This window comes from Epinephelus fuscoguttatus, linkage group LG16 (assembly GCF_011397635.1).
Source record: "Epinephelus fuscoguttatus linkage group LG16, E.fuscoguttatus.final_Chr_v1".
Taxonomy (NCBI): domain Eukaryota; kingdom Metazoa; phylum Chordata; class Actinopteri; order Perciformes; family Serranidae; genus Epinephelus; species Epinephelus fuscoguttatus.
Genome location: NC_064767.1, coordinates 40,535,715 through 40,562,850, shown reverse-complemented (window position 1 = coordinate 40,562,850; position 27,136 = coordinate 40,535,715). Strand labels below are relative to the sequence as shown.

General features: G+C 40.4%; 1 protein-coding gene across 3 annotated transcripts in view; it reads right to left on the bottom strand.

Moving 5' to 3' along the window:
* The window catches only part of hspa12a (heat shock protein 12A), a 251,759-nt gene that overhangs the window by 22,566 nt on the left and 202,057 nt on the right, over positions 1-27,136 (bottom strand). For 2 of the 3 annotated variants that reach the window (XM_049601196.1, XM_049601197.1), the window contains exons 8-10: positions 15,628-15,714; positions 8,208-8,312; positions 7,853-8,111 (exon numbers count right to left, since the gene is read on the bottom strand). In XM_049601196.1, the coding sequence (XP_049457153.1) occupies positions 7,853-8,111; positions 8,208-8,312; positions 15,628-15,714 (451 nt within the window). The remainder of the gene's footprint in view (positions 1-7,852; positions 8,112-8,207; positions 8,313-15,627; positions 15,715-27,136) is intronic. The other variant, XM_049601199.1, reaches the window with a different exon arrangement.

The following is a 27,136-nucleotide window of genomic DNA, read 5'->3' as shown; positions in this document are numbered from 1 at the left end:
CCAGCTCTTACTATCAATCCAACAGGCCAGCATGCGGAGGGCAGACACAGGAGGGTAGGAAGAGTAGTAGTCAACTTAGTTAACTGCTCTGGTTTTTTGAGAGTGATATTTTTATTTGGTTTACACGCTTACTGTTTAAGTAAAGAGCACTGATGGCATTGTTTTGGGCACAATTAGTGAAATTGGAGCCATGGATGGACTACAAAAACACTACTAAAATAACTGAAAAGGAAAGGCTGCATTGTTTGTTAAATGCCAACAATGTCTTGTGGTGTTAATCTTTTTTTATTTATTAGGGGAGCAAAGCACAAGTGTGTGGAGTCTTGCTGCTATTTTAATTTCATTGTTATACATTTTAAAGATTTTTGTGTTGATCTATTTTCTATTTATTAAGGGGCCAAAGCAAACCAGCTATGTTTTTTATTTAATGTTAATGTTCAAATTTAAAGTTTGTTTATTTAATCCTGTTAACAATAAACAGGTCAGTTTCTCATACCAACTGTTGTGGATCATTCTAACTAACCCAATTAAGTAGTTGTTCTTGTTAGAGTAATATTGCTTGATCAAACCTTTTCTAACATGACAGACAACAAAATAAGTGAATATGTATAATACGAGCTTGGATCGGATTGGTATTGGCCAAAACTCAAGGCTGTAATATCGGTATCGGATCGGAAGTGAAAAAGCTGGATCGGGACATCCCTACACAGTATGACGGTTTATACCTGATGTTCTTTGTCATGTGATATTCAAGTTGTTTCGATCTTACTTTTTCACATGCTGATTGTGATTATCATTATTGCTGTGTATTTATGTGAAGTGATGTGTATTGATTATTAGCATTATTGATGATCATTTGTATTGTACTTTGGGGATTAGATATGATCATATATGTGTATTTTTTATTATTCTTTTGTTTACCACATCACATGACCTGTCAGATGATCCCTGACATTGATTTAAGCAGGTGTGTCTCTGTATCAGTTTCATGTCTGATGAAGGGCCTGTGTCCGAAATGTCATGTGGTGATATTCAGATTAAATCTTGGGAGCTGTATCTAGTGTGCGGATTCAACTTTTTCTACATTTCTATAACAATCAGTGATTACCGTGTTCACCATCTCAGTCTTGCATGTTAGAATGCTAACATTTACTACTTAGCATATAACACAAATGATGAGGCTGATAGGTTGGTCATTAGTTCTGAGGGTATTTGGTTATAGAACCAATGTATTGGACACATTAAAATGTTGACCTGATGATGGAGTTAAATGAAAAGTCACGGGATTAACAAAGGCAGCAGGATTCATCCTCTAAGGACCATGAAGCAATCCACCCAACAGTACTGAGATATTTCAGTCTGGACTAAAGTGGTGGACTTCCTGTGCCTCTTTGACACTTCTGACAGTACTTCAACTCAGTGTTCACCTGAACAAAGGTTAAGAGGCCACTATACTCCGTCAGATCTCCTTGTCAGATGGTCAAATAGTTTTTGGAAGCCCCCTCCCCTCAAACTTTTCTGACATGAGATGGGGGCTGTGCTAGACCATTTCTATAACTTTTCAAAACTGGCAATCTAATATTCACACCCACATCATGCAGTTATCTGCCAGCTGTCTGTAGGTGATGAACATCTCTCTCTCTCTCTCTCTGCTTTATTCTTGACACAGCTATTTCTTTCACTTGTCATGTGAACAATGAAGTGCAACACCAAAAATGTGTTCTGAGAAAGACTGTCTAAAAATCAGAGGTGTCCTGAGCAGATCAGGAGGATACAGGCATATTTTAGAGGATCAGCTAAAATAAAGCCAACCAAAATCCTATCCTTCTGTTATTGTAATTTGCTGTATTTTGTCCATGTCAGCCTGCTAGCATTGCACTCACAGACAGTACAAAATAAATTGATGTAGCGTAGTGTGAACTACCATTCTGAAGCCTAAAATTTGGCATTATGGCCATTGCCATCTTGTTTTTTGAAGCCAGGAGTGATCATATTTGGATGATAGGGTGGAGCTGTTGAGGAGCGAAGGGTGGATCTGACTGGGAAACCCGAGGACACCACCATGGTAGTGACTTGTCAATCACAAGGGAGCCACACCCCAAAGCATACCCTGCTTTATGATTGATTTTTTTTCTAAATGAACAAAGTGAACATCATGCTGTATTGAAGAAAACTTGAAACAACGATTAAGACCATAAAGTCATTAGGAAAGTGTTTACTGAGGTAACAAATTAAGTGAAAATTAGGGTCATTTCCTTATCGACTTTGATACAATCAGACTTCTTTTTGCAACTGTTGGAGTTGCCCCCAGGTGGCTAATAGAAATAATTCAGGTTTAAGGCACTTCTGCATTGGCTTCACTTTTCAGACCTAAAGAAAAGTAAGTAAATACATTTACTCAACTGTACTTAAGTACAATTTTGAGGTACTTGTACTTGAGTTTTTCCATTTTATGCTACTTTTGTCATGCCCTCCACCTCTGCATAGCCTGCAGTGTCTCTCTCTCCCCCTCTCCTTTACCCTCTCTGTGTTTGTCTGTGATGGCTTGGAGAGGACATGGGTGTGCCAGACACTCCTACCAGGACTCAGCTCTTCCACATCCACCTTGCCAGATCGTGTTGCCTGTTCAGTCAGTCTGTTTTCAACTTGCTGCCTTTTTGCCTCACCATAATCCTGTTTTCCTCTCCCTGCAGATCTGTCCGCTCTGCTTTCAGTCCCTGTCTCCACATCTCATCCTGTTGGCCTCATCTCCTTGCTCTGGATCCCTAAGCGGCTCAGCTTTGCGCCAGAATCCCCCTGGATCAGTTCAGCTCAGGTTTCCCGGGTTTGGCACCCTGCTCTACTCAGCCCTGGCTTCCCCTCTGCTGAATGAAACTACTGGCTCACATCCATTTCATATTCCCTGCAATTAACATCTTCAGTAACTCAAACTCAAACTCCTGTCTCCTGCCTCTCTGTGTCTTGCACTTGGGTTCAGTCCACTGCATTTCAGAGGGAAATGCTGTACTCCACCAAATTAATTTTGACAGCTTTAGTTACTCACTATTTTGCAGATTCAGATTACTAATACAAAATATCAATCAACTAAAACAATGACATATTAAATAGGTTAATCTATCCAGCAGTATATAAAGTAATTCAATTGAACTCTACCTTTACCAGCTGCAACATCAATGTGATGAGCACATTAATGTTTCAGTTATATAATCAAGTCAGTTTACATCCATGTCTGTGAAAACATGGATGCTTCACACACATCTTCCTCTGGCAGCACAGAAGATCTACAATCAGCACAGTTTCAAGGTAGACACCCAAGATTAGATTCACCAGTTTAGTATCTGACCAAATGTCTCCCCTTCTGTTCCTGAGATATGACATTGAATAATGGACAGAAAAGTGTTTTATGCAGAATATTATGATGCCACAGTAAAGTTGACCTTTGACCTTTAGTGTATAAAATGCCAATTTTAAAGAAATTACCTAGATATCACGTTCACAAGAATGAGACAGATAAGTTCACAGTGACCTTTGACCACCAAAAACTAATCAACAGTGTCATAGATTAATCATGTGCTATTTGCCTCAGTCCTATCTCTTAAGGCCTACAGGCATATCTCTTTAGGCCTAATGCAGTCTGTCTCTCAAAGCATAAATCCTGAAAGAATCCATAGTATCCGTCTGTCTGATCTCACTTGTGTTCATGTTAGCCCCTCCAAAGACTTTCCAGCACAATGAGACAGACTGAGTTCTTCCAGTTAGGCGTCAGAAGAGCCTGGGGGGCACTGAGCACTCCAGTTTTAACTATATAAATATCTTTTAATGTCCCTCACTGTGGGATTATGAAAATCCACACAGACATGAGACAGGGCCATTAAAATCTAGACTCCACGCTTGTCCCAAAAGTCTTTTAATATATTACTCTAATGGCTGGAAGTGAAAAGTTATAACACCATTTATATCTTCTCCATCTAAGAAAGAGCTCTAATGCCATGTTCTTTCATCAAGTCAGGAGATGAAAAAAAAATCTGTGTCATACCAAGTGGTGCTTGCGTCAGCATTGCCTTTTCAATTTATCTCTTCATAAACCCTGAGATCCAGGAGCACTTCTTATCACATCTGGTTTGACTGTGATGATAAAACTTAAAGTATTTACAGGCATTCCATTTCAAAATCTTTTTTTTTTTTTTTTTTTTTTTTTTAAGATTTTAATTTTAAAAAGGTTGCATATGCTTCCTGTCTTCTTGTGCTCTATTATCCATAAACATTATGTCACTACACCTGGTTTAGACACACCATCGGTCATCACAACTGATTAATTAGCTTCAAACACTGTTTTTAAAGTCATATGCACTGAAATTTTGGGATTTGGTTGAATTTAAAACCGAACAAATAATGTAACAAAGCAAGAAATAATCTACTTCCAAGCAATATTAAGAAAATGTTTTGTGACAGGGAGGGGGGATATAATTTAAGAGAAAAATTCAATCTAAAAACTACTGTGTTCGTACAACTTTGAAAAGTAGATGTATTTCAATATGTGGGTTGGATTTGTGGAATGTATTAGATGAGGAGTTAGAGGGAAGCACTACTATAGAGCACTTTAAAAGGAAGAGACAGCATTTTTAGTCCCTGATCACACAGAAAGTGTTTCAGCAGCTGGAGGCAGCTTTTTGTAATTGTGTTTAATGTGAATGAAGCTTTTTGCTCGCTGTTTTTGTGTCGCCATGAGCCTCGCGTTTCTGCACTCTAGGCGCCTGGTGTCTTTGCCGGCAAACTGGTGTTGTCCAATTGGATGATTTGAGAGGCAGGCCTATGGAGGTGAAACTGGTGGTAGCAGTTGCTGGATACCCAGAGCTATGGCCCGATGATAGACAGCAGGTTATCAAACTGCCCCCAAGTCATGCTTAAATTTGCCTGGAAAACCATCATGGAGGTGAAGCTCCAGGACCAACTGGTGGTACTGCTCATGATCCACCGTCTTTTTAGGGTATTTGCTGACGGCCTCTCACTCTCAACCAGAGCTAGAGCAAGTACCCTCTGCCTGTCCATTTTAAGAAATAGCTACTAATTACTGTGAAATAAATAAAATAAAATAAATAAACTGTAGATTGATTACACAGGAGGGTTAGGATAAGGAGGTGATGAGGTGGTTGAAAAGCTGCAACAAGCATTGTTTTTACTAGTGGCATCCCAAAACAACAACAACAAAAAAACAAAAACAAAGGGGGAGTTTGCATTTTGCAACCTGTAAAATGCTCTCTGTGTGATCAGGGCCTTAGAAGGTATGCAGACAAAAAGGGTTATGCTGATGGGTTGGTTTATTTATTTATCTTGGCTCTGGTTACTTGGGATGTAAATAAAGTTGAGATGGGGTTTGTATATTTAATATCTAAGACTGTTGTGTATTCATTTATATTAATGATTGTAAATAAGTCTGGGATAGTTGATGGCAATCTAATTTTTAAGTGAGAGATGAATAGTGAGAATGGGGTAGGATTATGTAAATGTACACTTCTTCCTACTCCTTTTCGAGCATCTATGTTGATGTCTTGTTTGTCTTGTTTTTGTTTGTTTTTTTTGCTCAGAATAAAGTCATTCATTCATGATGGTTATTATAAAATGTTACCCAGTCATTTGTGAAGAAAGAGTGCCAGCATGTAACTCCCCAAAATCCACAAACTGTAGTCTGTTTGTGGTATGATCTGTTTTTGTACAGATTAAACAAAGGAGATACAATATGCTTCTGTAATGTTGTACAATTCCAGCCTTTATGCTAAGCTAGACTAACCACCTCCTGGCTACAGCTAACATAACACATAGACATGAGCTTAATATCCATTTCCACATGTCACTCTCAAAGAAAATCAAAAAAGCATATTTCCTAAAATATTAAACTATTCCTTAGAATTCCAAGCATTAAGAAGCAAGCATTTTCAAGCATTTACTACAGCTATGGTAATGAGTTAATGTACTGCCCAACGTCACCTACAGCAAGAGAATAAGAATCAAGAATCTCCTGTAGTTTTATACTTTGTTGTTTCATATTCTTTTTCTGTAGTCATCTGATGATCTTTTTTAACGGTTAAATAAATATACAAGTCACTTAATGTTTTTCTCTGCTGCAGGCCTTCTTTATGATCCAGAGAAAACAGCTGTATGTTGAAATAAAAACAGTGCAACTTTTAAAAAATTCAGCTAGTAGCCCGGACTATTAGTTACTTAAAGGGAAATTTCGGTTTATTTCAACCTGTCTCCTATCGTCCTAAATTTGTTTCAAGTGACTAGTGACATAAAAATAATAGTTAGCATGTTAGCCGTTAGCCTAGATACAGCCGGGGCGCATAGTAGCGTCAGACCTGTTAAAAGTAAGTGAACGGGTATACTTCAAGTGCAAAGTTAGTCCACTAAACAAGCTTTTTTCCACAAAGACCACCTCATATCGTTAGGATACATGTCAGATAACATATAGAAAACGACATGTAAACATGATGTCTTACCTTACCGGTGTGGTGCCGTGTTTGTTTACCATTTAGCTCTGCTTTCCAAAGCACGGCTGAAATATGGCGAGCTCTAGATAAAGCCCAGCTGCCCCAGTGCCCACAGAAGAGGAATGCCTCTGTTGCAAGGAATGGGACCGGTTGCAGCCTTATTTTCAAGGTCTGGATGTGACTGAGGACGAGACACCTCCACCTGGAGTAGTATCCAGCTAGGCTTTATCTAGAGCTTGCCATATTTCGGCCGCGCTTTGGAAAGCAGAGCTAAATGGTAGACAAACACGGCACCACACCGGTAAGGTAAGACATCACGTTGACATGTCATTTTCTATATGTTATCTGACATTTATCCTAACGATATGAGGCGATATGAGGGTGGAAAAAAAGCTTGTTTAGTGGACTAACTTTGCACTTGAAGTAAACCCGTTCACTTACGTTTTAACAGGTCTGACGCTGCTATGCGCCCCGGCTGTATCTAGGCTAACGGCTAACATGCTTACTATTATTTTTATGTCACTAGTCACTTGACACAAATTTAGGACGATAGGAGACAGGTTGAAATAAACCGAAATTTCCCTTTAAAACACTGAACTCAATTAGCCTATATTTGGGACAGGCCTTTATTACTTTTACACTAAACTGTTGCTCAGTAAACATGGGAAATTCTATGAAATTGTTTATTTAAACCAGTATGAATATTACTTGAATAAAAGTTAGACTTCAAATATGATATACATAATGAATCATTCATTTGATACAGCTCTGACAGACAGCACATCAGGGAGGACACTCATTCGACACTCGTTTTACAGCACTCCAAAACACAACACCACTTTTTCCTGTTTAAACAATATTTAAAACCTGGATTAATTTTTATAAAAAATTCTTTTGATTTGTTTGATCTGTGAACCCTTACAGACTAAAGAAATATGAATAACTTATGGGTAATCAAGGTGCAGACTTAATGACGTAGAAGTAGGAAGTCACCACCTTTTTCCGTCTCAGTTGCTTACCATGACGATGAATCTGAATGAATTATTCTTTGGTACTCATGGTGTCAGTAAAATTAACTGAACAATTGAATCATGGAGAATTTATTTGAGCTAACATTATGTGGCATCTCCCTGCTGACAAAACTTTAAACATTTATATTTGTATGCATGAACTTAACAGCTAACTAATGTTAGCTCAAGTGGCTGGTCAACAATCTGGTTTTGTTAATTAGGACTAGGATTTTAATTGAAGTTTTACAGTAATTTATCCTCCATCTTATCTTACCAGTTTATTTCTACTCATGGTGATACAGACACTCATTCCTATATGTCAGGGACTCGCCGTGGTTTTCTTTAGGTACTCACTTGCTTTTGCGAAGTGCGTGCTCCACACTGTGGCCCCTGAACTTCTTGTAGTAGTCAATGAAGGAAAAGGGCAGGTTAATATTGAGGGGGTTGGTTCTATCAGGGGCTGCTGCCCTCTTTCGAGACTCAAACGCAATCATCAGGTCCACCCAGGCGGCTGGCCTCTTGATCTTAAATTGGTCGATGAAATCCTGGCCAAAGATCTTACACAGCAGCTTCTCAAATTCATAGTCAATCCCGATAGAGCCATAGGGACCACCTGGGAAAAGAAGGGATTGTGATTGTGAATCAAATGAAACAAGATGAAAACTCAGCTGCATAAAGCAGATAGAAATTATGTGGTATGCCTTTTTACCTGAGGCCTTGTAGAGCTCCTTTAGATGTCCCTCTGGAAGACGGATCTGATGGACAGTCAGGTCCACTGTTCCTCCGCCACAATCCACCACCACATAACGGTCACCTGCACAGAGCAAGATAACAAGCACCAAAATGCTTGTTATCAAATAGCATCCTCTCTGACAGGGCTCATTGCTCTGACATGCAGACACTGCTTCTTATCTACCACAATTCTGCTGTTTGTAGGAACATTCTCAAGGGAGGCTGGACATGACTCTTTGACTCTCTCCTTTGTGACACTTCAGCTTTTTCAACCAGACACTGCTGAACTACATTTCTGTGGCTGTCTTGGCAGCTATTTTTTCTATATGGTAGGTAAATAGGTAAAAAATAATATAAAATTATTAAAATTAAAATTAAAACCATCATCATTAAGATTTTTTTTCAAATATAGTAATTAAATTACTTGCTTTACTTGCTTTTAGCAGTAAAAGTTAAATAATCCCATTGACCAAAAAGTAACCATCCATATTGACTGACCACCTCCCTGTATCTGCATGAAATCTGGTCCTGCCTTAGCGCACTGATGGTGACGGTGCCTAGTAGCAGTCAGCAGTTGTGCTAGAACGCTACAGTCATCATCATGCTACCTGGTACTAAAAGAAAATCCATTTTTCACAAAAGGAAAGAAAGTGGGTAGCCTATAGTCTGTGAGTGGTAGAAATGAACCTAGCTTAAAGGCTCTCTAAGTCTTCCTAAGCTTGAAAAGTTTTTGTCACATATAGTAAACATCTCCTCACGATCCGCTAGCTACATGTCCTCTGAATATACTGTGAAAAAGTCCGGTCTCTGTAGGCAGCCCGGGCTCCGCAAATGGCAACAAAAACATTGTGGTCCAGGCTGCACCACCCAGCCAGCGCGAGATCAGCGAAAGCAAGCACACACACAAGAACGCGGTGCCCAAGTCTCATGGTCTCGCGCAAGCACGCGCACATGAACGCAGTGCCCAGAGAGGCAGTTAGAGCCACGGGCTACAATGAGGCAAAAAGGCAAGCTAGCTTTGTTGTGTTTGATAACATTGTTGAATGTAAACAGAAGTGAAGTGTTTTGTTGCCATTTGCAGAGCCTGGTCAGCTATTACCATTACCGTCTGTCCTGCATCTCTCTCTGTCTCTGTCTCTGTCTCTGTCTCTCTCTCTGTCTCATTGTGTCATACGGTTTACTGTTAATTTATTATGTGGATCTGTTCTGTACGACATCTATTGCACGTCTGTCCGTCCTGGAAGAGGGATCCCTCCTCAGTTGCTCTTCCTGAGGTTTCTACCATTTTTTCCCCCCCTGTTAAAGGGTTTTTTGGGGGGAGTTTTTCCTTATCCGCTGCGAGGGTCCTAAGGACAGAGGGATGTCGTATGCTGTAAAGCCCTGTGAGGCAAATTGTGATTTGTGATATTGGGCTTTATAAATAAAATTGATTAAATTGATTGGTTAGTGCAATCTTAAAATCCCTTTTCGGGCTTGTTTTCTATGATTTGTTAAGCCGATATGAATGTTCTATGCAGTTTACTGATCTGGAATTGTCTTCTCAACAAGATGACTTAATGGGTTCATTAGGATTAAATTTAAATTTTGATCATTGATTCCTACTGTATTATTTGATTACTACATATTAAGCAACATAAGGACTTTAAGGCTTAGGTTTATTGTAACTTCAGTCTGGCCATCATTTCTATTAAACTGCCATACTAAAAAGTGAGGGCAAGTGAAATGTTACTTGTTATTCTCCTTAGCACATGAAAACTGTGTGTGCACAACTCGGTAAGTACAGTAAGTCTAAAGTGACGTTTTCACCAAGCAGTCCAATACAGTTCAGTTTGGTATGCATTTTTCTGTTTCCACTGTGAGAAGTTGTGGATGGTACCAATAGAACCATTCCTTACCGTCCCCATTTTTAGTCATCTCTCTGTTGGGGTACCTAGCACACAAATCTGGTACTAGTGCAGACACTGCAGTCTGTTGATTGAGAAAGAGGACAGTCACTCTTGCTCAGGGCTGCGTTATGGCTGGTTTTGAAGCTAAACCACTGTTCATACCGTGGCAAGTCTTACATATATTATGAAACTATAACTATAAAATGTAATGATGTTTTGCTGCCTCTTGCAGCAGCTGTAGACTGAGAAATAAATAACTTAATTCACTGGGTCGACTGCCAACAGCTTTTAAGGTGGAACATTTACTGGTAATGTTACTCAATGCATAAATGCAAAATTGACGTTGTGAATTCATCAGCACATCATAAATTTAGACCATTCCATTAGTTTTTTTTGTCTCTCATGAATGACATACTCTTAAAAGAGTAATGAGTGGATCTTTATGCGTTTAAAAATATATAAAAATATATGTACGTATATATATACAGTACAGGCCAAAAGTTTGGACACACCTTCTCATTCAATGCGTTTTCTTTATTTTCATGACTATTTACATTGTAGATTCTCACTGAAGGCATCAAAACTATGAATGAACACATGTGGAGTTATGTACTTAACAAAAAAGGTGAAATAACTGAAAACATGTTTTATATTCTAGTTTCTTCAAAATAGCCACCCTTTGCTCTGATTACTGCTTTGCACACTCTTGGCATTCTCTCCATGAGCTTCAAGAGGTAGTCACCTGAAATGGTTTTCCAACAGTCTTGAAGGAGTTCCCAGAGGTGTTTAGCACTTGTTGGCCCCTTTGCCTTCACTCTGCGGTCCAGCTCACCCCAAACCATCTCGACTGGGTTCAGGTCCGGTGACTGTGGAGGCCAGGTCATCTGCCGCAGCACTCCATCACTCTCCTTCTTGGTCAAATAGCCCTTACACAGCCTGGAGGTGTGTTTGGGGTCATTGTCCTGTTGAAAAATAAATGATCGTCCAACTAAACGCAAACCGGATGGGATGGCATGTCGCTGCAGGATGCTGTGGTAGCCATGCTGGTTCAGTGTGCCTTCAATTTTGAATAAATCCCCAACAGTGTCACCAGCAAAACACCCCCACACCATCACACCTCCTCCTCCATGCTTCACAGTGGGAACCAGGCATGTGGAATCCATTCGTTCACCTTTTCTGCATCTCACAAAGACACGGTGGTTGGAACCAAAGATCTCAAATTTGGACTCATCAGACCAAAGCACAGATTTCCACTGGTCTAATGTCCATTCCTTGTGTTTCTTGGCCCAAACAAATCTCTTCTGCTTGTTGCCTTTCCTTAGCAGTGGTTTCCTAGCAGCTATTTGACCATGAAGGCCTGATTCGCGCAGTCTCCTCTTAACAGTTGTTCTAGAGATGGGTCTGCTGCTAGAACTCTGTGTGGCATTCATCTTGTCTCTGATCTGAGCTGCTGTTAACTTGTGATTTCTGAGGCTGGTGACTTGGATGAACTTATCCTCAGAAGCAGAGGTGACTCTTAGTCTTCCTTTCCTGGGTCGGTCCTCATGTGTGCTAGTTTCGTTGTAGCGCTTGATGGTTTTTGCGACTCCACTTGGGGACACATTTAAAGTTTTTGCAATTTTTCGGACTGACTGACCTTCATTTCTTAAAGTAATGATGGCCACTCGTTTTTCTTTAGTTAGCTGATTGGTTCTTGCCATAATATGAATTTTAACAGTTGTCCAATAGGGCTGTCGGCTGTGTATTAACCTGACTTCTGCACAACACAACTGATGGTCCCAACCCCATTGATAAAGCAAGAAATTCCACTAATTAACCCTGATAAGGCACACCTGTGAAGTGGAAACCATTTCAGGTGACTGACTACCTCTTGAAGCTCATGGAGAGAACGCCAAGAGTGTGCAAAGCAGTAATCAGAGCAAAGGGTGGCTATTTTGAAGAAACTAGAATATAAAACATGTTTTCAGTTATTTCACCTTTTTTTGTTAAGTACATAACTCCACATGTGTTCATTCATAGTTTTGATGCCTTCAGTGAGAATCTACAATGTAAATAGTCATGAAAATAAAGAAAACGCATTGAATGAGAAGGTGTGTCCAAACTTTTGGCCTGTACTGTATTTATATATATATATGTATATATATATATATATATATTGGCAGTAATGATTTTATGAGCTTTTTTAACACAAAATTCTAACTATTAGAGGCAAAATTCATGACCTCCTGTCCTCAGATAGTACCTATCTAACCTCAAACACAGCTGTAAAACCTAATATATATTTAGATTGCTTCTCCCCAATCTCTCTTCAAGAATTGACCGCATTGATTTCTTCATCTAAATCATCAACGTGTCTCTTAGACCCCATCCCAACTAGGCTACTTAAGGAGGTCTTTCCTTTAGTTAACACTCATATATTAGATATGATCAATATATCCTTATTAACAGGCTATGTACCACAGTCTTTTAAGGTAGCTGTAATTAAACCTCTACTAAAAAGCCCACCCTGGATCCAGAGGTGTTAGCCAACTATAGACCAATATCTAATCTTCCCTTTATGTCAAAGATCCTTGAGAAAGTAGTCGCAGACCAGCTGTGTGATTTTCTCCATGATAATAATTTATTTGAGGAATTTCAGTCAGGATTTAGAGTGCATCATAGCACTGAGACAGCACTAGTTAAAATTACAAATGACCTTCTGATTGCTTCAGACAAAGGACTTGTCTCTGTACTTGTTTTATTAGATCTTAGTGCGGCGTTTGACACAATTGACCATCAAATTCTACTGCAGAGACTGGATCACTTATTTGGCCTAAAAGGTTCTGTACTGAGCTGGTTTAAATCTTATTTATCTGATCGTTTTCAGTTTGTTCACGTTCATAATGAATCGTCCTTACGTGCAAAGTTTGTTTTGGAGTTCATGAGTTCTGTGCTCGGACCAATCCTATTTACTCTATATATGCTTCCTTTAGGTAACATCATTAGAAATCACTCTATAAATTTCCATTGTTATGCGGATGATACTCAGTTGTATTTATCAATGAAGCCAGAAGAAAGTAATAAATTAACTAAACTCCATAACTGCCTTAAAGACATAAAAACTTGGATGAGCACCAATTTCCTGATGTTAAATTCAAACAAAACTGAAGTTATTGTTCTTGGCCCCAAACAACTCAGAGACTCTTTATCTGATGACATAGTTTCTCTAGATGGCATTGCTCTGGCCTCTAGCACTACCGTAAGAAACCTCAGAGTAATATTTGATCAAGATTTGTCTTTTAATTCTCATTTAAAAAAAACCTCACGGACTGCATTTTTTCATCTGCGTAATATTGCAAAAATTAGGCCTATCCTGACCCGAAAAGATGCAGAAAAATTGGTCCACGCTTTTGTTACCTCAAGGCTGGATTACTGTAACTCTCTATTATCAGGTAGCTCTAGTAAGTCCTTAAAAACTCTCCAGCTAATTCAGAATGCAGCAGCACGTGTACTAACAGGAACTAAGAAACAAGATCATATTTCTCCTGTTTTAGCTTCTCTGCACTGGCTCCCTGTAAAATCCAGAATTGAATTTAAAATCCTACTGTTAACTTATAAAGCTCTAAATGGTCAAGCTCCATCATATCTTAGAGAGCTCATAGTGCCATATTATCCCACCAGAACACTGCGCTCTGAGAACACAGGGTTACTCGTGGTCCCTAAAGTCTCCAAAAGTAGATCAGGAGCCAGAGCCTTCAGCTATCAGGCTCCTCTCCTGTGGAATCATCTTCCTGTTACAGTCCGGGAGGCAGACACCGTCTTCACATTTAAGACTAGACTTAAGACTTTCCTCTTTGATAAAGCTTATAGTTAGGGCTGGCTCAGGCTTGCCCTGTACCAGCCCCTAGTTAGGCTGACTTAGGCCTAGTCTGCCGGAGGACCCCCCTATAATACACCGGGCACCTTCTCTCCTTCTCTCTCTCTCTCTCTCTCTCTCTCTCTCTCTCGTATTCTATTAGTGCACCTTGCTAACTCGGCCATTCTGGATGTCACTAACTCGGCTTCTTCTCCGGAGCCTTTGTGCTCCACTGTCTCAGATTAACTCATATTGCAGCGGTGCCTGGACAGCGTGACGTGTGTGGTTGTGCTGCTGCGGTGGTCCTGCCAGATGCCTCCTGCTGCTGCTGCCATCATTAGTCATTAGTCATACTTCTACTGTTATTATACACATATTGTACCGCAGTAGCCAGAACTATAACTATAATATTATTACTTTCAATAATGTTGTTGTAAGATACTGTCATTACCTGCATCTATCTCTCTCTCTCTCTTTCTCTGTCTCATTGTGCCATGTGGATTACTGTTAATTTGTTATGCTGATCTGTTCTGTACGACATCTATTGCACGTTTGTCCGTCCTGGAAGAGGGATCCCTCTTCAGTTGCTCTTCCTGAGGTTTCTACCGTTTTTTTTCCCCGTTAAAGGGTTTTTTTGGGGAGTTTTTCCTTATCCGCTGTGAGGGTCTTAAGGACAGAGGGATGTCGTATGCTGTAAAGCCCTGTGAGGCAAATTGTGATTTGTGATATTGGGCTTTATAAATAAAATTTAAATTGAATTGAATATATACTCTCACTGCAGCCTGTTCTATTTTGTGTTCTATGTTGGCTTCCAACTTCGTTCTGTGGACGATAAACAAAGTACAGACATTCCTCTGTGTCACAAATGATGACGAGATACAGCAAGAGCTGGATGGTGCAGTGAGTGACAACAAGCACTGTTTGCAGTAGAAATGCTAAACAGACCTAGGGTCTAGGTACCATGTCTGAAGGGTTAGTTTTGGTTCTAAAGGTACTATACCAAAAGTGTTTAAAAATGGAGCTTAAGGTAAACCAGGCCATCATCTGTAAACTGTGATGAACATTTACAGGTGCATTATAATCTGACAATTCCCCTTTGTTTTCTCTCCAAATACATTTGACAAACAGGAAGCTTTTTTCTGTCTGTCTCATCATCTGCCTGCTGTTGTTTCTTGACCTGTTGGACTTTTTTTTTTTTTTAGCAATGTTGCCATATTTCCAGATCTCAGTGATCAGTTGGGTGTGTACAATGTTAACATAACTGACAAAACCAATGGCAAGTGCTTAGAAAATAGAAACCAAGTTGTAATATACCGTATTTTATATTACAGGACTTTCTTAGAGACATGCACGGCCACTGTACATTAAATTTTGTACAACCAAAATTGTAACTATGAAATAACATATGAAAAATATAATACTAAAGATAACATTTGATTTAAAAATGTTAATTAAAATCATTACATGATGCCTTACCATTGGTATTACATTTTCTACAGATCTCCAGACTGTTACAGCTCCCCAAAAAAGAACAGCATGCTCTATTGCTACTAAACTCCAATACCCAAGTAACTGATATGAAAGACTGGCAGCACAGGAAACAGCAAGAGCGTTTACCCAAGAGGAAGAGGGAAAGGAAATCAGATCAGAAGAGTAAAAGAAGAGAAGAACTCTACCTTCTTCCAGTTCCGACCAAAGCTCCCCTATGACATTTTCCACCAAAAAGGTGCGGCTCTGCCGGTTGCGCCGAACATGCTCCTTTGCTGGTTGTTAACAGAGAGAAAATGTTTTGGTGAGTGTGATGAAGCCATGAAGCTCTGCGTGGCTCATATACAATGGTTTGTGTAAGCAAGCTGCAAGCTGAGATGCACATGTATCCACACTGTGAGCAACAGTTTTGAGCCTAATCTATTATCTCCTACGGATAATGTATTTTTTATGAACACAAGTATCATCTGAGTAAAATGTGTCAATATCTGTAATTGTGATGAAAGAAAAACCTTGTCTGGGTAGTAGTTCAATCTGTTACTCTGGATATCAAAAATAATTTGATGCTCAATTCTGAGTCTGTTAAAGAAACACTGAGAGGCAAAATGAATAAAAGAAAATTTAGTAGAAGCTTAGGTTAAGCAGAGTTTTATGGTGGTATTATATCGGTAATGTTAGCGCAAAAAACAACAAACTAAAAAGCATGACTTAATCTCTCCTTCTTCTGCTCCTTCACTCACTCCCTGCGTATGTGCACGCATGGAAACCTAGACAGGCAGTTATTGTGCGAATAAAACAGAATCTTGCCACTGCACAGTTCCATTACGTTCTACAGTGGCCATACACATGCCGTGTTTTTTTCACACACTCAAATTCATTGTTTTCAATGTGGATGCGCAGCAGGCACGCTCAAACTCCAGAGCGATGCTGTCGTGGCGCGCAAGTGTTCCAGAGTGGCTATTTTTCAGGGCATATGGGAATTATTTAGGAATCTTTATTGGGGGGCAATTCTCCACATCCTGAAATCATGTCCTTGCAGTTCTTAGAGGGAAGCATCCTGTTTTGGTAAACATTTTATTGGGGGGTGAGTGGGGGGGGGGGGCAGTCTCCTTTACTTTCTGAAGGTTGTCAGAGAACACTTGCATCTTCTCTCCATGCTGCATGTATTAAAGAGACCTGATTCCTCACAATGTGTCTGTCACTTCTTCAGAGAGGAGAATTTCCCTCACAGGCACAATGCATGCACTGCATGTAAATACAATATAAATAAATACAGTACTTGTTAGGGTTGCTTACCAAACTCAGATGCAACCCGCTCTTGAAAGCTGGTTCAAAAAAGACACAAAAGTTGTGCCCAGTGCCTGTCCTCACGTTTTTCAGGTGGTTAAAGGCTCCCTCAAGTACATTATTTTCAATGTAGACCTATTTTTCAGGGTGCATCAGCTGCACCCTGAGATGAACTGAGTTCCACTTTTGGAATGCAGCAGCGCACACCGCATGTCGTGTGACAAGGAACAACCAATCACAGCTGACAGATAGCTTTCCCTTCTGTAAATATCAGTCTGTGATAAATATGGAGAAGAGGTTGATCATTTTAGTGCAGGGCTTTACAGCTATCCCACAGACAAAAGACCTACACAGATACAGCACCTGCAAGAAGATCAGAAGTTGCTTAGCAACCTCCCACGTACCCTACCGCTGCATTCTTGAAAGGTAGTACAGAAATGGCACAGGAGTAGCACCTAGTGCCTGACCTTACGTTTTCCAGGTGATTAAAAATATGGCATGTGTATGGCCTCTAATTAAGCCTAAAAGTCTATCTTGTACAAAGGGAATACATTTGTTTTCATTACATTTTTTCATCTTCTCTCTCAGGGTTTTCGTAGGCTGTCCTGTACATAGTTTTCGAATAAATAATAAATACTGATCAACCCATATCAATTTCAGGCTTAAAACAAAAAAATTAAACTGCATATATAAAATGATTAAAAAGGCACGCATGAGAATTTAGCCTTCAGGACTGAGTGCCACAGAGGCCTTTCTGGCACAAATCTTTTTATTTTAACCCAAACCATGATGTTTTTTCCTAAACCTTACCAAGAAAGGGCTTTTTGGCAGATAGCTCTGAGCGCATACTTCCCCTAGCAGGGTTTAAACTCCACCCATTTTATGCACAGTTACAGATACAGATCATTTGTTGGATAAACAGATACAGGTAATGGTGTATTGGCTCATCCATAGTGAGCAAGTCTGATTCCTAAAGAACAGTTATATTAATACGTTGTTCTTGAAAATATTCATCACACATTGAATAACTTAATTGAGGAATACATAATTTGCCTGTTTAACACATATGTGTGGAGTATATACCAGTGTAGAGAAACAATTGAAATCTTGAGGTCTATCTGTCACACCAATCATGTTGCTCACAGTGTTAACATGCAGTCAGTGTGTAACCCCGCCCTAAAAAAAAGAAACATGAAAAAACTACAACTATCTTCTCTATAGGTGGTCCAAAGTTCAACTCATCCAACATCAACACCACAGGTTTATAATTATTTAACAATAAAACATATTCTTAGAACACCTAAAACTAGAGTTACTGCCCCTTGTATGCCTCTGCTCACCAGTCAAGTTTCTCTTACAGTTTACATCCATGTCTATGAAAAACATGGATGCTTTACACACATCTTCCCCCAACAAAGAAGATTTATACAATCAATTCAAGGTGGACATCCAAGATTAGTGTCACCAATTCAGTATCAACCACAAAATTCAGATCAGTTCTTTCTTCAGTCCAAGTGGACGTTTGTGTGAAATTTTAAGAAATTCTCTCACAGTGTTCTTGAGATATTGCATTCATAAAAATGAGACTGACAAGGTCACAGTGATCTTGACCTTTGACCACCAAAGTCTACTCAGTTCATCACTGACTCCAAGTAAACGTTTGTACCAAATGCAAAAAAATTCCCTCAAGGTGTTCTTGAGATACTGCGTTCACGAAAATGAGATGGAGTTTTTAGTTTAACACATGTCCCAACAACTAACCTGGAGAGGGTGGGCTTTATAACCTATACTGCAGCCAGCCACCAGGGGTTGATCGAGATGTTTCGGCGTCACTTTTGGGAATGGGCATGTTATCCATCTTTATATACAGTCTATGATGCCATGATGTAGGCGTGAAGGTCAACTGACAGAACAACATTATTTGAGGAGCTCGGATGAGAACGCATTGAAATCTAATACTGAAGCTTTTTGGGTTACCTAAAAGGGATTGTGTGTGTGTTTCAGGGGGCAGAGGAAAATATTCTTCTTCTTCTTCTTCTTCTTCTTCTTTTTATTATCATCATTATTATTAGTATTATTATCATTTTATGATTGTTTACACACTAAAATTCAGGGAGCAATACCTCCAGATGTGCACAACTATAGAGACATTTTCAGCCTCATAGTGTTTGTAAAGCCCAATTCACAGTGCTTTGCAAATTACTTTATTCACTTCTCTGCATTACAAAAAGAAATCCAACATGTCACTTCTCTGCGATTTTAAGGTATCGCCTTTCAAAAGACCACACTTGGACAAAGAAGACAAGGACCAAATTTTTCAGATGAAATTGGAGATACATTAGTTGATCATGTTGTAAACCATGGTAGACATTGGGAGATGTTGGACAGACAGTTCAGCCAAGCCTCAGCAGTTATACCCTTGCAGTACTAGAATCAATCAATGTATGTACTTTAACAATATATCTGAAAAAATTTAATCCAGACTCTATCATCAGAAAAGTTAGTGTAATGTTAAACTTGTTTTACATTGAGCACAGCAGTGTGTAACTACAAACAGAATCAGAACAGAAGAACTATGTGTGTGCCCTGCAGTAACATAACTGTGTTTCTATAAATTATTGTATCGTTTTGAATTAAGTGTTTCAATTTGCAAAAGCTCTAAGGTGTTCTGCAACTTGCGTGGGTGTTCTGTTGTTGTATGGCTGCGGTGGATAATCGGGGGAGGATAGGCTGTGGGTCACTGCCCCCCATGATCAGGCTGTGGCAGCCTTGGTGGCTCCATCAAAGTCCATCATGGGCAAGGTGGACTGCTCAAATAGAAACTGCAAGGCAATGGATGGCTTGTTGGGAAAAATGCATGGAGCCATGGCAGTCCAGACACAGCTGGCAAACATGGGTGCCACACCATCCCTGTACCATCACAATCTGGTTGGCCAGCTAGAGGAAGGGTGTAGTATGGATCTAATAGCTGAACTACAATGTGTCTCCTCACTTATTCCAAGCTCATGAGAGAGCAAGGTGAAGCAGCTGGTAGTGCTATGGCAAGGTTTTGGGTGGCCAGGCGCCATCTCTGGCTGTCACAGTCCATGCTGCTGCCAGAGGATAGGGCATGTCTGCCCAAACTGCCTGTTGAGCCATCTGCCTTATTTGGGCCTTATGCATCCATGATGATTCAGCAGGGCCAGGAAGCCCGTCGCTGTGCTAAGGAGGTGTCAGGCACCTTGAAGCCAAGTCAGGGCTGGCAGCAACCTCAGCCGCAGCAGCCCAAGTAACCTCAGCCTGCTTGGGGGCAGGAAGATCTGTGGGGCCGGCTGGATGCAGCACAGCACGGCAAGTCTAATCGGGGCTTTCCCTTGCCCTCAGATGGCTTGGGAGGCTCTGGGGGCAGATCCCTGGGTTGTTTCAACAATAACCCAGGGGTATCATTTACAGTTCTGAAGCACTCCTCCTCTGACGAGGGTGGCTGCATTTTCCATTATTGCAGACTACCAGCACAGGGAGGTCCTGCGCTCAGAAATCTTCACTCTCATGGCGAAGTCAGCTATCAGGTAACTGAAGAAGGAAGATAGACAGGCAGGGTTTTATTCCCGCTATTTTCTTGTTCTGAAATGGGACAGGATGCTCAGGCCTGTCTTAACTTCAGGGGGCTGAACAAGTTCCCCAGGCCCCTGAAGTGTGAAATGTGACAAGCAGGCATACCAAGTGGGCAACTGGTTTGCAACCGTTCACATCAAGGACGCCTCCCCTTCGGCATCTCACTGGCACTCCATACCTTCACATGGTGCACTGATGCCATTTACCTGGCCCTCCAGCAATTTCTCCCGAGTCTGCAAGGCTGTCACGTGCTAGTAAGAACCGACAGCACAGTGGCAGCAGCATATGTCAATGGGCAAGGGGGCCTGGGCTCCCCAAACCTCTGCAGAGTATCACACAGGCTGTTGACCTGGGCAATGACACAGTTCCTGTCCCTCAGGGCCATGCACATGCCCAGATTGGTGAACCAATCAGGGCGGACCAACATTCCAGGGGAGGCCCAAGTCCAGGGGACTGGAGGCTGCACCCGGAAGTGGTCGGGAAGATCTGGCACTATTTCAGCAGAGCAGTGGCCAACCTGTTCTTTTCCATAGGGTGGGACTCTCCCCCCCTAGGCATTGATGCCATGGCACACCAATGGTCTCAAGGCCTGTTGTATTTGTTTCCCCCTGTTCACTCTTATCCCAAATCTGCAGCAGAGAGTTTGGAAGGAGGAAGTGTAGCTGATCCTGATGGCCCTGAACTGGTCCCACATGACATTGTTCTCTGAGGTGGTACCTCTCCTGGCTGGGAGGCCATGGGAGCTCCCTGTCCGACAGGCTCTTCTGAGTCAGGTGCAGGGGGCCCTGCTCCATCCCTTTCCACAGGGGCTCAAACTTTGGGCCTGGCCCCTGACAGGGCCTGTCTGCTTGGCTTGGGACTTGCGCAGTCAATGGTTCAGACCATGCAGAGTGCTCGGGCACCGTCTACGAGGGCAGCATACTCTTACCGCTGGGAGCTCTTTGCATCATGGTGCACAACTACCTGGATTGATGCACTGACATGTGCAGCCCCAGAGGTGCTCCGGAACCTGCAGGGGCTGCTCAACGCAGGAAATTCACCTTCAACCCTTAGAGGCATGGTGGCAGCTATCAAGGCTGCTCGTACAGGGGATTATAGGCTTGCAGATGGTGACTGCAGCCTCATCTCTCCTGAAGGGTGTGCAGAGGCTTCCACTGTGCACCAGGAGGCAGGCCATTTCACCGTGGGACGTGGGTCAGGTGTTGGCTGCCCTGCAGCAGGAACCCTTTGAGCCTCTGGAGTCAGTCAGTATTAAGTGGCTGTCTCTTAGAGTGGTTTTTCTCTTGGCAGTGACATCAGCCAAAAGAGTGGGGGAACTGCACGCTCCATCAATGGATAAGAGCAGTTTGGATGATGCTGGTGTCATGTTGCATCCAAACCCTGCATTCCTGCCAAAAGTACTCGCAGACTTTCATTTGAATTAGTCTGTGGAGTTGCAACCCTACAAACCCTCCAAGGAAGGTAGTGAGGGTCAAAAAGACTCCAATCTCTGTCCTGTTAGAGCCCTGAAGGTCTTTGTCCGGTGCACTGCAGCGTTAAGAAAGACAGACCAACTCTTTGTCTGCTTTAAGGCCCAGTGCCAGGGCTAGCCAGTGTCAACAGCTAGGCTGTCTGTCATGGAGACAATTCTGTGGGCTTACAGAGGGGCTGGCATGTCAGTACTGGTGGGTGCATGGGCACACTCAACACAAGGTGCAGCTACCTCATGGGCCTTGTGGCGGGGTGCCACCCTCTTGGAGGTCTGTGCAGCTGTTACATGGTCAAGTCCATCCACAATTGCCAGATTTTACTCTCTGAATGTGGCTGCTGGCACCTCCTTTGGGGAGTGTGTGCTGACTGCCACCACACAGTGGTGTTGTAACCTTGGTTCTTTGAGCAAGGCGATTATCTCCCCCGGCTCAAGGCTGCTCGGTACAAGTTCCAGTCAATGTTAATCAGTGGGTGCATGCCCAAGGTGGGGCGTTTATAGCCTGGTGCATGCCAGCAACGTAAAGTGGTGTGTCTTAAAAAAACAACAACTTAATTTTCCACGTTGGGGATAATTCCCATAGTTATGATATAACTACTGGGTGGGGAGATAATCTCCTTACTCAGAGAGCCAAGGTTACAATGTAACCTAATGTTTATCTCCCAAGAAAAATCCACTGGATGATGCATTTTCTACAGACTGTACTACTGCATTAGGACACAAAGAGTATAGAAGCAGATTGAGACAGAGAGTGAGATAGAGAGATTTTGATTTGATTGTAAAATGGACCTTTATTCCAAGGTTACTCCTGTTTACACAGCCATTTTACAGAAACTACAAACTACAAAATCGACTTTAAAAACTACAGCAGCAAAAAAAACCCAAAGAGACAGCGAGAGAGAGAGAGAGAGAGAGAGAGAGAGAGAGAGAGAGAGAGAGAGAGAAGCCCTTCCTTCTCTTCTAATCTAAGACTAAACTCAGATAAAACTATGGTAAAACTAAAAGTCAAATATGAGCCAAGATTCTGTAACTACGTTGCCTATTTCTTGCCTAAAATGTTTTCAGAAACATATTTAGCTGACTGGTTAACTACAATATGAAATTTTTAGACAACCGCTACACTATTTTCAGATAGGCAACTTGCATTACTTTTTCCACCACCATTTTTGGTCTGGCGTGGTACATTGCAACAATTTTAAGAGTAATCACGTCTTTCCACTGCATAGACTACCTAGTTTTGTGGAAAGACCACCTTTCAGCAGTGAAACACAACATTATGCAACTGTAAAAAAAAACTGTACATGTTTCTCCACACTTGATTAATACATCTGACCAAACTCGGCCAATAAACTGATAAGATCGTCTTACAGTCCCTCCAGAAAAACGCGATTTTGCGATCGCATAATTCAACGCATAATCAGCCAAAGTCCGCATATTTATGCAGGGTCCCATTTTTTCAAAGACGCCGCAATTTCTGCTGCATAAATTGCCAATTTCCGCGCAAAATGCACGAAATATGCGGCGCTTGCATGATTTCATGATCCCTGCATTTTCGTTGCAAAAAAGTCACATATATCTTAACAGAAAGTTGAAATATTAATTGGAGGGCCTTTCCTTGTGAATGCTCTCTGTAATGTACAAACACCTGTTGTGTCTGTCTGAGGCTTGCTGTGCGCGTCACGTAATAAGACAGAGCGCGCACTGGGCAGAGTCGGTGTGATGTTTCTTCTCTGTTACTGCTGTGGGGAGGAGGGAGGAAACCTTCCAGTGAAATAACTCTCGTTCTAAAAGAGCTGGTTATGATTTTAGGTATGAATGTTTGGCCTCAACTGCGCTCCCGTCATCTCTGATAACGAGACAAGACGGGGAGACTGAAAGCGCACATAAATCACTCACTCTCTTAGCCGAAGTCAAGGCTAAGAAAAGTGCTGTCTTTAATGACAGTACAAAATCTGATTAATCGAATAAAATAATCAATGATTAATCGATATTTTTTTTTAAATATATAAGTTAGTGGCAGTCCTAACTGTATGCAACACATCTGATTAATGTTATTTTAACCTGTTAGTGTTTCTTGCAATGTCCCTCACAAATAATTGTGAATTTGTTTTGTTTTAAACATTTCTTTTATTTATTTATTTTTTGTTCATCTGCTTTAATCTAAATGTAATTTTTGCTCCTTTTGTTCTCGTGTTCTTCCAGCTGTTTGTGTTGATGCCTTTATGTTAGCGTCATCATTAGGGGTGGGGGGGGGGGGGAAAAATCGATTCACATGAAAATCGCAATTCTTTTCTTTGACGATTCCGAATCAACTCATTAATCCAAAGAATCGATTTAAACAAACAAAAAAACAAACAAACAAACAAAAAAAAAAGCACTAGGATTGGGCATCGTTTGAATTTTAACGATTCCTGTTCTGATTCTTTTAAGAGATGGGTTCAAAGAAGTTTGTGTTGTCTAAATGAGGTGAGTTCTTTTTTGGCGGCTTCTTCGTTGTTTTTCGGTGGCGGCTTCTTCCTTGTTTTACTGGCAGTCGACAGACTGCAAACCAAAGACGAAGCACGAATGAAGATTGTTTACAAACTGTTTAGGGGAATTGAAATTAAAACTTCTTAATGATTCTGATGAAATTGGAATGTTAGAACAGGTTCAATTCAATTCTCGCTGCCCAACCCTAAGCAGCACCTTTAATTTATTTTTTGATAACTTGAATCTATTATTCTTGAAGTCACAGAGAATTCAGTTTTCATTTGTGCAAGTTAAGCATGAATAAATGTTACCTTTTGTCTTAAGTTTGCCTTTGTATGTTTGATTATTGCAGTCAGTTGATTTGACTTTTTCCAAATAGAAGAATGACATAATTTTGTACATACTTTACTCTGCTTTCATGCCATAATTTTCCACACTGTCTCTCTTCGTGCACAGCAGACTGGAGTAGAAATTAAACACCCCTATGTACTGAATCAAGAATCATTTTTGAACCAGGAATCGTTTAGAATCAAGAATTGATTTTGAATTGAATTGTGACCCCAAGAATCGAAATCGAATGGAATCGTGAGGTACCCAAAGATTCACATCCCTAGTCATCATGTCTCAGGCAGGATGAAGATGGGGCCTCCGCGCAGTATGTGCTGCTCCTGAGAATCACCGGTCCAAACTTCCTGGTGGACACGTCCCTGGCGATGCTGAGCACAGCGAGAGTCTCCTGACTGTTTCATTTTTAATTTCAGCCAGGACAAAACAGGAGTTTTTTTTTCCTTGTGTTCATTGAAAAGTAAAGATTTGTTAAAGATTTGTTATCAAACTGCTTGTGGTCCCCACTTTACGCATGTTGTGGTCAACACAAGCCTGGCCTTAATACTAGTAATTTTAACTGGTACACACTACATTTTGAATCTGTTGTTACTTTGCAACTTCAGTATTATTCAGTTTGGATCATTAGATTAGTTATATTAAAAGTATAAAAAAACTGAGGAGCTTAAGGGTGACAATGCTGCTAGCATCATTCTATAGGACTATTTAAACAAATACAACACAATTTATAGACTTGCAATCACATCCACGTCATAAATGATAACATAGTTGTACTTTTTAATCCCAGTTTTCATGAAGTGGATATTTGTCGAGGCTCACTGTTGCAAGACTATGCTATCCCAGTACAGGTCATGCCCAGCAGTAAGGAGGACCCCCCTACACTCCGTCCATAGCGGTCCAGTCTGGAGGGCCTCAATGCAAAGGGCAGCGATGAGGAAACTGCACCTCATTGGGAGGTTGACATAAAAAAGTTTAAATTAAAATAGGAAAGGTTAATAGAACGTAACATAGCAAATCCTTCACTTGCCTTCATATGAACATTAAAGGTGCCTCATCACATTCTAATGTTCAATAGTAGCTAAGGTGTTTGTATTCATGTATTTATTAGTTTATTTGTGAGGGACATTGCAAAAAACACTAACAGGTTAAAATAATATGAATCAGATGTGTTGCATACAGTTAGGACTGCCACTAACTTATATATTTTAAAAAAAATAATCGATTAATCATTGATTATTTTATTCGATTAATCAGATTTTGAAAAAAGGCACAGGATGTATTTTTGTATGACATTTCTATTGTCATACTAGGTGATAAAACATTTTAAATACATGTAATTAAAATGCTGCCCATCTCTGCCAACAATGCATAGGCCTATATGATACAACAATATAAAAGAATACAAGTAAATATATGCTGCATATAATTTGAATTGTCCGTATCAATAACCTGAAGAATTGCAGGCCTGTATAATCCAACAGAAACTAAGAGAAAACCAGGCTTTCAATGACAGCAAATAAATCCATAGGCCTACTGCCATCTGCTGGTGAAAAGGACAAACATCAGCTTGACACTTCACTGACGCAACAATGCGTTATGGAGAAAACCAGTGTTAACAGTAACAACGCGGCACACACAATAATTTATCTCTTCAATTACTTTATTGCAAACAATTCGGCGAATGAATATTAAAACACAACTTCTGAGGGAATCCCTATACGTCCTTCATGGGAACAATATGCATGATGATTTCCCTCCGAACAGGAACGTTATGGCTGAACAACAAGTTTTACTGTAGCCATAAAATTTGCTATCATAACATTTTATTTCTATTTTCATGAATAAAAAGTTCCTCACAGCAATGGCAGGCAGCTTTTCAAAATGTGCAAAACATCAGGTGTAAGAGGAAATATAAGATACATGGGAAAGTTTTATAGGATACTTATAAGTTTTATAGGCAATCTTATCTTCCTGTCTTTTATTTTGAAGTTACTTCCACCTCTGATGTCACCGCAGTTCTACTTTTTGTCCAGAACAATAAATGAAAAAATGAATCTGCAAAAAACCAAAGTCGGGTTTCTCCATTTTTATTTCCAAAACAGAAAAACACCATTTTTTTGTTTATCTATATTTGTGTTTTCCGTTTTTTTGTTTCAAAACAGAAAAACGGCTTTAATTTTTTTTTTTATTTATTTTGTTTTGAAACGGAATAATGAAAGAACAACCATACATGGATTCCTGACCAATATTTAAGTTCTCATCTTGTTTTATTTCAGACCTTAATAAACACATGGCTCAAACTTACAAAACATTGCTGAGTCATTAGTTACTTGAATTTGGTTTTGTCATTTTTCGTTATTTGATTCTGACAACAAAAATGGAAAAACGGCTCCATTTTCTCATTTTTTTGTTTTAAACCAAAAAGGCAAAAATGGGAAAACCATTGTATTTCCGTTGTTTCGTTTTTGGTTTAAAACGAAAAAACGAACTGCCTGAAGGTACCCTGACCCGAGTCATTATCCGTTTTTTCATTT